This window comes from Gymnoscopelus microlampas (genome assembly GCF_963454915.1).
Source record: "Gymnoscopelus microlampas genome assembly, chromosome: 17".
NCBI classification, from domain to species: domain Eukaryota; kingdom Metazoa; phylum Chordata; class Actinopteri; order Myctophiformes; family Myctophidae; genus Gymnoscopelus; species Gymnoscopelus microlampas.
In genome coordinates this window covers 21,750,236-21,761,430 of record NC_139954.1, presented here as the reverse complement: position 1 = coordinate 21,761,430, position 11,195 = coordinate 21,750,236, and the positions used below count along the sequence as shown (strand labels likewise).

Sequence of the window (11,195 nt, the reverse complement as noted above, 5' to 3'; positions counted from 1 at the left end):
TGAGCTTGTAGATCGGCTATTTTCAAATAGTCAATGCATATAGGTTGAGTGTCACCCTGACACTCAGCCTAAATTTTCATTTCGTTTCACTCCAGGCTAGTGGTTCAGGGGGCTGGAGCCAGGCTAGGTTTAATGTGGCCTATTTTAGTCGCTACTTTCGGGCTTGTTTTCCAAGACCTGGGTTTCTTATTTCACACGCAAGATCTGGCAACGCTGGTTGTTCTCCCCGCTTCCGCAAACACTGGTCAGAACTCAGAAGATCAACAGCAGCACGGTGCCACACTATTATGGTTGATCACATCTGTCAGCAGCACGGAAGGACCCATCTCGTAGCAGGTGGATCTAAATAGAGTAACATTTTACGTCATTGTTTCAATCTTAAATCGTGTCTTCTCTAACGCATTAAATGCCACCAATAAGGAGGGGAGGGGATAGCATTTAAGCCTCTTTTAGCTTAGCTTGACGAATGGTATCGCGCTCTACTTTTACTTCATTGTGCTTGTGCTGTCTGTCAATCAAGGCCGCTTGCCATGCTGAGTAGTGCGTTTCTAACAATGGATGACGCTGGACGACTGACAGCTAACTGTATCTATGTAACGTCGAATCGTTACAGGTCATCTACTCTAGCAGCAGTGGTGGAAAAAGTGCTAACATTTTTTTACTTAAGTAATGTAGAAATACTCTGTTAGAAGTAAAAGTCCGGAATTCAAAATGTACTTGGGTAAAAGTACAAAACTAGGCTATTGGCATCAACATGTACTTAAAGTACCAAAAGTAGAAAGTATTCATTATGCAGAAGGTCCGATTTCACAACTTTTCAAATGAATAAAATGTATAAAAATCATTTGAAATTAGCAGATCTACAAGCTCACAATGCGTTGCATTGCAACACAGTGTGAACTTGTAGATTGGCTATTTTCAAATGGCCGAAATGTGCTTTAGTGGTTAATGTATGTTTTGTATTAATTAATAATACAAATCTACAAAGGAACTAGTTACTAAAGTTTTCAAATAATTGTAGTGGAGTAAAAGTATAATATTTGCCTCTGAGATGTAGTGGAGTAGTAAGTAAAAGTATTGGAAATTGTAAATACTCCATTAAAGTAAAAAATACCTAAAAATGAATTGTACAAGTGTTCAAGTACAGTACTTGAGTAAATGTACTTAGTTACTTTACACCACCTAGCAGGGTGTGTTTTGAATAAGTTTCAAGCTGTCTAGTGTCTGGCATCGTGGCTCTCATCTCTTTACTTAAGAGATGTGAGGTATTTTATCCAAGCTGTCAGTAGAAATGGGCCTATTTGAGGTCAGTGCATCATTGATTTGTAATCCATAATATGGAAAGATACAGAACATTGGCAGTAACGTTCTTACATTTAGCATTTGCACAATGGACCAGTCCAGAATAACTGGTTAGGCTTAACATGCACTGCTGATTTCCCCAAGCAAATTGAGCTTGAGAAATTGGTTCTCATCTCAGTGATCAAGCAAGAGCATAATACACCTAGTTACTATAACAAGTTATTTGATCATCATCTCACTCTGATGTACTGGGTTTAACAGTAAGCATGTATAAGCATTTCAAGCATTATTTTTTATCTTGTCCTCACCCCAATCCTTGTCAACAAGCTGTGGGGATACTGGCACGTTTGCCTACCTATTCCCTAACCCTCTCCCCTGCCCAGCCCTTGATGTGAGGGAGCTGCCTCCACTCTGCAACCGTCACGGCAAACTCGGAGCAGGACATCATGGTGGATGTGACCAAATGGCCCCTCTTCAGCCTGATGGGACCCCAGGAGCTTTGTTCCATACGGAAGGTCTGTGTGTTTGGAACATCTGCCAATGAAGTCATTTACATCACTAACGACGACGAGGTGAGAGTTCAATGTCAACGGGGGGGAGGGGGACTTGAGTTTTGCTCACTTTTATAGATTCATTCTTACTTCCTGGTTTGGCTTATGGATTACAAGTGGGTCAGTGTTTTGTGATGGTCACTGTTTGCAATTTTGTAATTGGTTGCTTCATAGTGGGAGGGGGGTGCAATGGCCTGCTAGCACTGCTTACTGCTACTCAGTCTGTGAATAATAAGAGTGTGGCCTAGCTATTATCCAGAGGACTTGCTTTCTTTGGGGCTGTCACAGCATGTTGACATGATTATCAATAACCCATGTCTCTTGCACCATTTTTTACATCCCATCTCGATACATACAGGTGTATGTGTTTGGATTGAATTGTAGTAACTGCTTGGGAACGGGGGACAGCCTGAGCACCATTGTACCCAAAAAGCTGGACTTCCTGAGCGGAAGGAAGGTTGTCAGCTTGAGCTACGGCAGTGGACCCCACATCCTGCTGGTCACTGAAGGTAACAGTACTTTTGGGAGAATCTGTGAAATTGTGAACATGCAGAATGGGTTTAAAAGTACTAAAGAATGACTTAAACAATCATTTTATGTTTCAGAGGGAGAACTATTTGCATGGGGCCATAATGGCTACAGCCAGTTGGGAAATGGGACCACCAACCAGGGAGTGGCTCCTGTGCTTGTGTCAGCCAACCTGATTAATAAGAGGGTCACAGAGGTAGCTTGTGGCTCTCACCACTCTATGGCTTTGACTGACTCAGGAGAGGTGAGAGCAATGCATCTGAATCAAGTGGTGTGGCCTAACAACACAATTATACAACACATACCTCACTCATTATAATTCTTAGCTCTTAGAAAAGCATTTACGAGAGGGCCGTTTTAAAATCCTTCCTAACCCAAACAGGTAATCCAGCTTTGGTCTCTGCTCTGATTCCTGTTCTGTGAGGCAGTGCTTTGTCCCACTGACCGTTATTGGAGCCTAAACCCAATCTAAACATTGGTTTATCCCCACTTATTATAAATAAGTTGTGTTATAAAGCCTTTATTGTGCAAATTGTGCGAGTAGTGGAGTGACCTGAACAGATGAAAACAAAGGGAAGACATTTATAATGCTGTCGACACTGTCAGCAGAATGACGAACCCTCGTTGAATACAAAAATAAATGTTTTCGCTTAAAAGTAATTTAGGCAATAACCTTTTATCAAGGTAACTGATGTGGTAAACTGCTATAACATGTGACATTGAAACAGAAAAATCCACAAACCAAGTAGCTCCCTTTGAAAGGATACTTATCTACCAAAAAGTGATTCTTCAAGTAACACATACTCTTCCTCATTCAAAAGCTCTTCCTCTGACAGAAGTATGAGGAAGAGCCTGTTACTCAAAACATTGGTCTTTAAAGGTGCATGTCGTTTTTATTGTTTTATACCTTGATAAAGGCTGCTCCTGAAACGTGGGAACTGCAGTAGTAGTATGTTGATATCAATATAGCATGAACGAAAGATAAAGCGTTTTTGCTGCGTGTGCACCTATTCCAGCCCAACTACTTGGTTCTTCTGGTTGAGCACAGCTACTTACCGGTGACGAATTAAAGGAAAAACCAACAGGGATGACAATGATCATAAAATCTGCGACCTCTTGATGAGTCTTAAAGCAACTGTACGCGTGTTAACTAACAACAAATGAAATACTTATTGAAACAGACAAAACATTCTGCAATATTTAGTACATTTGACCCAATTAAAATGTCACGTGCCTTCTGTCTGATAGAATAATAATTTGAGGGCCTAGTAATGTGTTGTATTTAATGACAGGCTAAAATGTTTCATTTGCTAGCTTCATTAAGTTAAGAAATGAAACATGATACAGTAAAAACATATATCTTTTTACTACCAATTATAGTTCTAGAAAGAAAATCAGCCAAAAGCCAGGTTGGTTAAAATAACGTTTTATTAATTAGATTGCATGCTTTAATAAGTCAACCGTCTGTATAATCAAAGACACCTTTATATGACCAGTGTTTGCGGTGAGGACTGAGGACATTCTTTAACTAAGAACAGAAAATTAATAGGAACGGTTTAGCCACAAGGTGGAGTAGAGCTGTCATATTTGGATTAGTAGCAGTACAGTAGATGTATTTTACTGTAACTCAGTGGTTCTCAAACCTTTTCATGTCAAGGACCCCTAAATTTATATGTATTTGGCTGCTGCCAAATACATATAATTATTATAACACCACCACCCCACAATATTTTGTTCCAGGGACCCCCAGAAGCAAAGATTTGAGTTGAACAAAGAAATTCAAAGATTTGCAATTTTTTTTTTCAAAAATTGCCAAAGAATAAAATATTGTTAAAGTGGTTGAAATGATTGGGATGCTGTATTAACACGTGTTGCTGGGGACCCACTGGTACCCCCCAAGGACACCTGGGGGTCCCCGGACCCCACTTTGAGAATCAATGCTGTAACTAACGTTTTCTTCTTCCTAATCTGCCCTCTAACAGGTGTATGCATGGGGCTACAATAACTGTGGTCAGGTGGGCTCTGGCTCCACAGCTAACCAGCCCACACCTCGGAGAGTGGCCAACTGCCTGCAGAACAAGGTGTCAGTCCATATCAGCTGTGGTCAGACTTCCTCTTTGGCAGTGATTGACAATGGAGAGGTGAGTACCTAGTACCTACGTTAGTTTGTGGTAAGGCTGATAGGCTGTTGTTATCAACACTGGAATCATTTAATTTTGTTTCCCCAGGTATATGGTTGGGGTTATAATGGGAATGGCCAACTTGGACTCGGCAATAATGGGAATCAACTCACTCCATGTCGCCTAGTGGCCCTACAAGGGTTTTGTGTGCAACAGGTGAGACACTGTCACTGTTTAAATGTTCTGTGCTATTTAATTCAAAAGTCAGCATACTTTCAGAGGCCATTACATGTTGTTATCTGTTAATCAGCAAAGGGCTGACCTCTACCAACAACACTAACCGTAACTTGGGCAGCTTTGTGAGAATGGAGCAGTGTTAATTTTGACAGCAAATTCTGATTTAGTCTTAGTATTTTGAATAACACACCATTTAGTTTTAGTCCTATTTTAGTCATCTGAAAACTGTTTAGTCTTACTCTAGTCTTAGTCGACTAAATTAACACTGTAATGGAGGTACTCCAAAATAGATATTGTATGGTCCTACAAAGACCACTTTTAACCTGGTGTCTTTATTTTTGGCAATTATTTTGAAAATAGCTGATCGACAAGCTCACGTTTTGTTCTGATGGGTCATGAGCTTGAAGATCAGCTACTTTGGCCATGCGGCACCGTTGTACAGCAAAAGTAAATCAGGCTAAGTGTTTAAGGAGTGGATGCAATTGCAAGGGGAAGTAAATTAATAAGTAGACTTATTTTGGCTTGTTCAAAGATGTCTTAGTGAGTCAAATGATAGGGTGACATGCACTCGACTAACCTGTACTCTTTTGCTCCAGGTTGTCTCTGGTTATGCGCATTCCCTAGCACTAACAGATGAAGGGCTGCTGTTTGCATGGGGTGCCAACACATATGGACAGCTGGGCACTGGCAACAAGAGCAATCAGCTCAGCCCTGTGCAAATCCTGACAGAGAAAGAGAGGTGAAAGACACCCTCAATACACATGTGCAATTGTCAGTCTGCCAAACACAATTGTTACAATTATTACATAATCGCCTAATCGCAATTATTTGACATAATCGTCATAATCAATCGTTAATCTTTTTCATGTTGAAAAACGTTCATACATTTTCATGAATAGTGGCAATAGCAGATCTATAAGCTCACATGTCGACACGTTGTGAACTTTTTTTAAATAATTATTACAATTTGTTGTTGAGAATGAAATGATTAAATATGGACTTGTTTTGCATAGTACATTATTGTCTCCGCCAGGCCGAAAGGCATGGCGAGAGAGTATGTTTTCCACCCCGTCCGTCCGTCCGTCCGTCCGTCTGTGACCAGCTAATCTCTGCCACCGTTGGCTTGATCACAGCGCCACTGTGCACACACACTCCCTGGATGCCAATTCAGAACCCTTGCCCCAAATTGTTCTCATGGGCCTTTTATAGCACCACCAGGAGGCCGATTAGTGCAAAACATATTTTTTGACAGTACTCCTACAGATTTTGTCCAAAAATCCCGCAAATCGGTACACAGTATCTCTATAGTCATTAAACGAAACAGGTCTTTCAGATTTCTCATATTCCATCCTGATTGGCTAAAAATGTCTTCCAAAGTTTGCAGGAGTGCTCCGTTTTGAACAAAATGCCTCAAATCATGAACACAGCATGCAATTTCTGTGAAATTTTGCACGCACATTCCCATTAGGCCGAGGAAGAACTACCATTTGATTTTTTTCAAATCAGCCTCATGGTGTCGCTATAACAGGCCGATTCATGTTTTTACCTATAACTGCACCGATCTGTGTAAAACTTTGTATGCACACTCCCTAGAGGTCAAGGAAAAACTTTTGCCCTGCATTTTTCACATCTGCCTTTTATAGCGCCACCAGGAGGCCGACTCATGTAAAACATATTTTTTTATACTACTCCTTCCAATTTTATCCAAATTTCACACAAATCGGTACATATGATCTCTATAGTCATGTGATCACGACGAATGTGTTTGATTTTTCATATTCCATACTGATTGACTAAGATTGACATCTAAAGTTTGCATTATTGGCTTGTCTTGAACAAAATCCCGCAAATCATGACCGCACCGCCCAATTGCGCTCAAACTTTGCACGCACCTTCACACTATGTTGAGGAACAAATGCCACCCTTTTAACATTGGGCTGTTATTGCGCCACCAACAGGTCTAATTTAGCGAAACACATGTTTTTAACAAAATGCCTCAAATCATGAATGCAGTCAGCGTCCGATTGTCGTGCAAGGCCTAAGAAGAAATGGCACCCTTTTCACGTTGGCCTATTATAGCGCCACCAGGAGGCCACAATAGCCTACCTGACCTGGCGGAGACCTGTGCTCCGAGGAGCACTTTTTCTGGTCATTGTCAGTCAGTTTACAAAGCCTAAAAGCCAAACAGAAATGTAATTTTTATGTTCCAATGTTCAATGGAAAAATACAATTAAATCGTTTATAGCAGTTCCTTGTATGACTATTAATCGTCAATTAAGATTCAAATGTAATGATCGTGATAGGCCTAACCCCGACACCTCGCCTCTGATATCCTTGACAGAATTGTGGAGATTGCTGCCTGCCACTCGACACATACATCAGCTGCTAAGACACAGAGTGGTCAGGTATACATGTGGGGCCAGTGCAGGGGCCAGTCCATCGTACTGCCCCACCTCACGCACTTCACTTGCACTGACGATGTATTTGGCTGCTTTGCAACGCCCTCGGTTATGTGGAGACTGCTTTCCATGGGTAAGGAAGTCCATAGCATTGCTACAGCTCTTCTCAGGGGCTTGTCATTGTCTGAATGTCTGAAGTAAAAAAAAAGAACATAAAAAGATCAAGATATATACACACACATATATATACGCATAGCATAAGACCAGCAGATACTGTATTTACTTGAGGTTAAGCATAAGGTGCGAAAGTGGAAACATGTCCACATAGCGCCAGTACACCTGGAGGAAGGGAAGCTTGTACCTTTTTACAATTTATGATCAAATCTGATTAATGACGCCCAATGTGTGTTCTCTCTCCAGAGCATGATGACTTTCTGACTGTGGCCCAGTCACTGAAGAAAGAGTTTGACAGCCCTGAGACAGCTGACCTTAAATTCAGTGTGGATGGCAAATACATTTATGTCCACAAAGCAATTCTCAAGATCCGGTAAGGGTTTTAATATCTTTTTAATTTATGGGGAAAAGATCAGAACACCTGTTACCAATGATACTGGATATGGGTCAGTGACAAAATGGGGTTGGCGCAAGATTACACATTTTAAAATCTTTATAATCTTATTTTAAAGGCATGTATCGGTTTGGTTAAAATGATTTTTTTCTAACCATATGGACACGAAACAATGTTCTTTGCCCCTGCCTCTCTGCAGATGTGAGCATTTCAGATCCATGTTCCAGTCCCACTGGAATGAAGACATGAAGGAAGTGATCGAGATAGATCAGTTCTCTTACCCGGTGTATCGCTCCTTCCTGGAGTTCCTCTACACAGACAACGTGGAACTGCCTCCTGAGGATGCCATTGGTCAGTCCCTTACACATCCCGTACTGCTGGTTTTCTGTCCTTACTTTCCTTTTACTTTATTTGTTTATTTCGACAGGACAGAGCATATTAATGAACAGTACATAGTAATGTAAAGTAAATACACAGGATAATCCGCAGTCCCCACAAAAAAAACATAGAACAGTGAACAATAAAATACATTATAAGAAAACAGAGCGTACAGTAACACTTCATTACAATCAACACCATAAATAATACAATTGCAAAACAGTTTCAAGCTAGAAAAAGGATCTACAAGCACACCTACCATAAGTGCAAAACTTACAGGTTGAACTAGTCCCTGATTCGACAGCTAGAATTACAAGGACGCCAGATGAATGCAACCAATTACCATAGGATGGTAAGCCAGCAATAACAGGGGTCCTGAGGACCAGGGTTTGAAACCACTGCTGTAGTTAGTGCTCTACCGAAAGGCCCATGAACCGTTTATTTCACTCACACTACCTACCTACCTGTAACTGCATCTGTATTGTCGCTCTCAGGCCTGCTGGACCTGGCCACGTCATATTGTGAAAACCACCTGAAACGTCTGTGTCAGCACATCATTAAGAGAGGGATCACTGTGGAGAATGCCTTCTCTCTGCTCTCGGCGGCTGTGCGCTACGATGCAGAGGTCAGTCTCTACCGATTTTCCGGTAGAAATTTACAAGGAATTCAATAGAAGCCATCTGATACATGCAGTAGATACAAAACTATTTACCTGTTAAGTGATTAATAAAGTACTTTATTTATATTGCAATTTTCTGAACGACTTTACAAAATGCCTCACATGGACCACATACAAAGAATACAAAGGATAAAAACATATGGTCAGAATAACAAGTTCAGATACAAAAATACAAAGTTCGAATCATGTAGAGTAGGAACGGCATGGCGCCGATGTGGATCTTGGACCAAGACTAGCCCTGGTTCAGAGCGTTAGTGAGTTCCCTCTAACGCCCTGGAAGACCCCTCGCTCTGCGCTTGTACAAGGAATTCCACTGCCCTGCGAGCGCTCAAGAGTAGTGAAAATAAACAAAACCATTTCGCTACTCACCAAAGCAAAGGCTGTTTTGTGTTGTTGAAAGTCTATTCTCGGAGGTGGGAAGCCTCTCAGCACCCCACCTACTCTGTAAAATACACTTTTTGGGCAGAAAATAAAATATGTCAGCGAAACGGAAATTATTTTTATTTACTCCACAGTGTCCTCTACAGATTTTGGTTAATGGTAAGTTCAAATTCTCCAGGTCTTCCAGGGCGTTAGAGGGAACTCACTAACGCTCTGAACCAGGGCTAGACCAAGACCTACCATTGACTCTCATGGACGGCAAGGCTCTTGCAGAGCAACAGCGTAAAGACAGGCATCTCTCAGACATCTTGTAAGATTGATTCAACTGAAATATTTGTCCCACACCTTATCTTTTGTGATTGGCCACTTGTGTTCTGAAACTGACATTAATGAGTGGTGCTGCTGTAGAAGTTAACATAATTTATCTTTGGTCCAAAAAAAATGCATTCTGCCAGAAAAGCACCAGCAGCACTTTGAGATTAAAGAGCAAGAGGCAAGTTTGCCTTAAATATTTATTTTAAGGCCACAGCTGGGATTGCCAGACTGGAGTCCAGGTTTTTAGGACGACAAAAGCTTCTAGTTCCACTTTCTTATTTGTGTTCTTGCTGTTTTCCTTGTTGAAATGTAGGACCTGGAGGACTTCTGCTTTAAATTTTGTGTGAACCACTTGACAGAGGTGACCCAGACTGCTGCCTTCTGGCAGATAGATGGCAATATGCTCAAAGACTTCATCTGCCGAGCCAGCCGCTGTGGAGCCTTTAAGAACTGACCACAAGTCAAGATGAGACAGTAGGATCAGACAACGGTGAGACACGGTAGTCAATTCCTCCACTGGATTCCACCCATCTTTGTCGATGAGAGCTTTTTACAATGTTTGAGGATGCACAACCCTTAAGACTGTAGATCCTTACATTACTATATCATGGACTTGACATGACTCATCTCATTCCAGAGCAAGAACCAGCACCATGTGGGAGCTAGAAAAGCTACATTAATTTGGCCCACCTAATGACATCACTATTAGGTTAGCTGCCGTTTTTGCCGAAGTGCCTGACTGGCTATTGATGAGCATGCATTCAATGTGAAACAGAGACTGACACAGTTGTGGTGTATATTACTGCTGTACAGCGGAAACCTTTTATGTCCAAAACTGTTACTTTTAAGGAAATGGAAAACCAATGTAGTTATTTTGTCACAAGCTCTTATTACTTTTCATTGGTAATGTGTATAAAACACACACATTTAACCACTTTATTTAAAATTTGATTATTTTCTTGTTGCATTTCTGCATAATTTCCATAGTGAGACAGGAAAGTTAGTTGACATTTGTGATATGCGCCCAAACCATTTGGCCATTGCATCGCCCCAGATGGAACAATGTTCGTATAACACATTCTGAGCTTGTAGATTGAATATTCTTTTATAAGATAGGGCATTCATTTAACACAATGAAATATGGATATAAGGTTTCTAACCGATAGCGCCAATATGCAAGTACTCAAAGGCATTGCCTCACCATGCTTTGTTGCATTTTGTTTATTTTTTTCCACTTCTATGGATTCCATTTGATTGTTCTTGAATGGTTGGATTGATAATACTTTTTTGGCAACCTGTCCTAATTTTTAAGTTATTTCTCCTCAATGGGCTCATATGCACTGAGCTTTTAAAAAAAAAACACACACACAGGCCAAGTATATATTGAGGTTGGGGATTGGGTTTTGTTTGCACTTCTTGATTCTAGGTTAGAACCAGTTTTTAAAAACTGCTTGAGTGTACTTGAGTTCTACTGTATTTTTAGTACCCTTATTTTTTACCGTTTCTATTATTTTATTGCTGTAATTTACTGCTGTTATACTGCAGAGCAGACACGTTTTTGTTGATTGCGCTATCCATTTTTTTATTAATGAATGCAGAATCAGATACTGGCTTCCACATCTTTTGTTCATTGACAAACTGCCAATAAATATTTGTGGGACAATTATACAAGCTTTTTGTTCTGTCTATATAATTAAGAAAGTAGCGTGGCCTTGTTCCTTTATCCGGTACTGGTCA

The 11,195-nt window shown here is 40.7% G+C and overlaps 1 protein-coding gene across 2 annotated transcripts; it reads left to right on the top strand.

Moving 5' to 3' along the window:
- Positions 1–232: 232 nt before the first annotated feature.
- Positions 233–11,129, top strand: LOC311063982 (RCC1 and BTB domain-containing protein 1-like). Of its 2 annotated transcripts, XM_084083637.1 has the most exons (13): positions 233–336; positions 1,630–1,874; positions 2,212–2,362; positions 2,459–2,625; positions 4,364–4,522; positions 4,610–4,717; positions 5,335–5,477; positions 7,080–7,270; positions 7,558–7,684; positions 7,905–8,056; positions 8,578–8,708; positions 9,772–9,948; positions 10,096–11,129. In XM_084083637.1, the coding sequence occupies exons 2-12, from the start codon at positions 1,749–1,751 to the stop codon at positions 9,910–9,912; spliced, it is 1,596 nt and encodes a 531-aa protein (XP_083939763.1). In that variant the 5' UTR covers positions 233–336; positions 1,630–1,748; the 3' UTR covers positions 9,913–9,948; positions 10,096–11,129. The 2 variants fall into 2 exon arrangements, with proteins under 2 accessions (XP_083939763.1, XP_083939762.1); XM_084083636.1 differs by having other exon boundaries at positions 9,772–11,129.
- The last annotated feature ends 66 nt before the right edge of the window (positions 11,130–11,195 follow it).

Excerpts from the sequence above, each read along its gene's own strand:
- LOC311063982 (XM_084083637.1), top strand. The coding sequence starts at position 1,749 with ATGGTGGATGTGACCAAATGGCCCCTCTTCAGCCTGATGGGACCCCAG. Across the intron at positions 1,875-2,211 it reads ACATCACTAACGACGACGAG|GTGTATGTGTTTGGATTGAA; the intron begins GTGAGAGTTCAA and ends CGATACATACAG. Across the intron at positions 4,523-4,609 it reads CAGTGATTGACAATGGAGAG|GTATATGGTTGGGGTTATAA; the intron begins GTGAGTACCTAG and ends TTGTTTCCCCAG.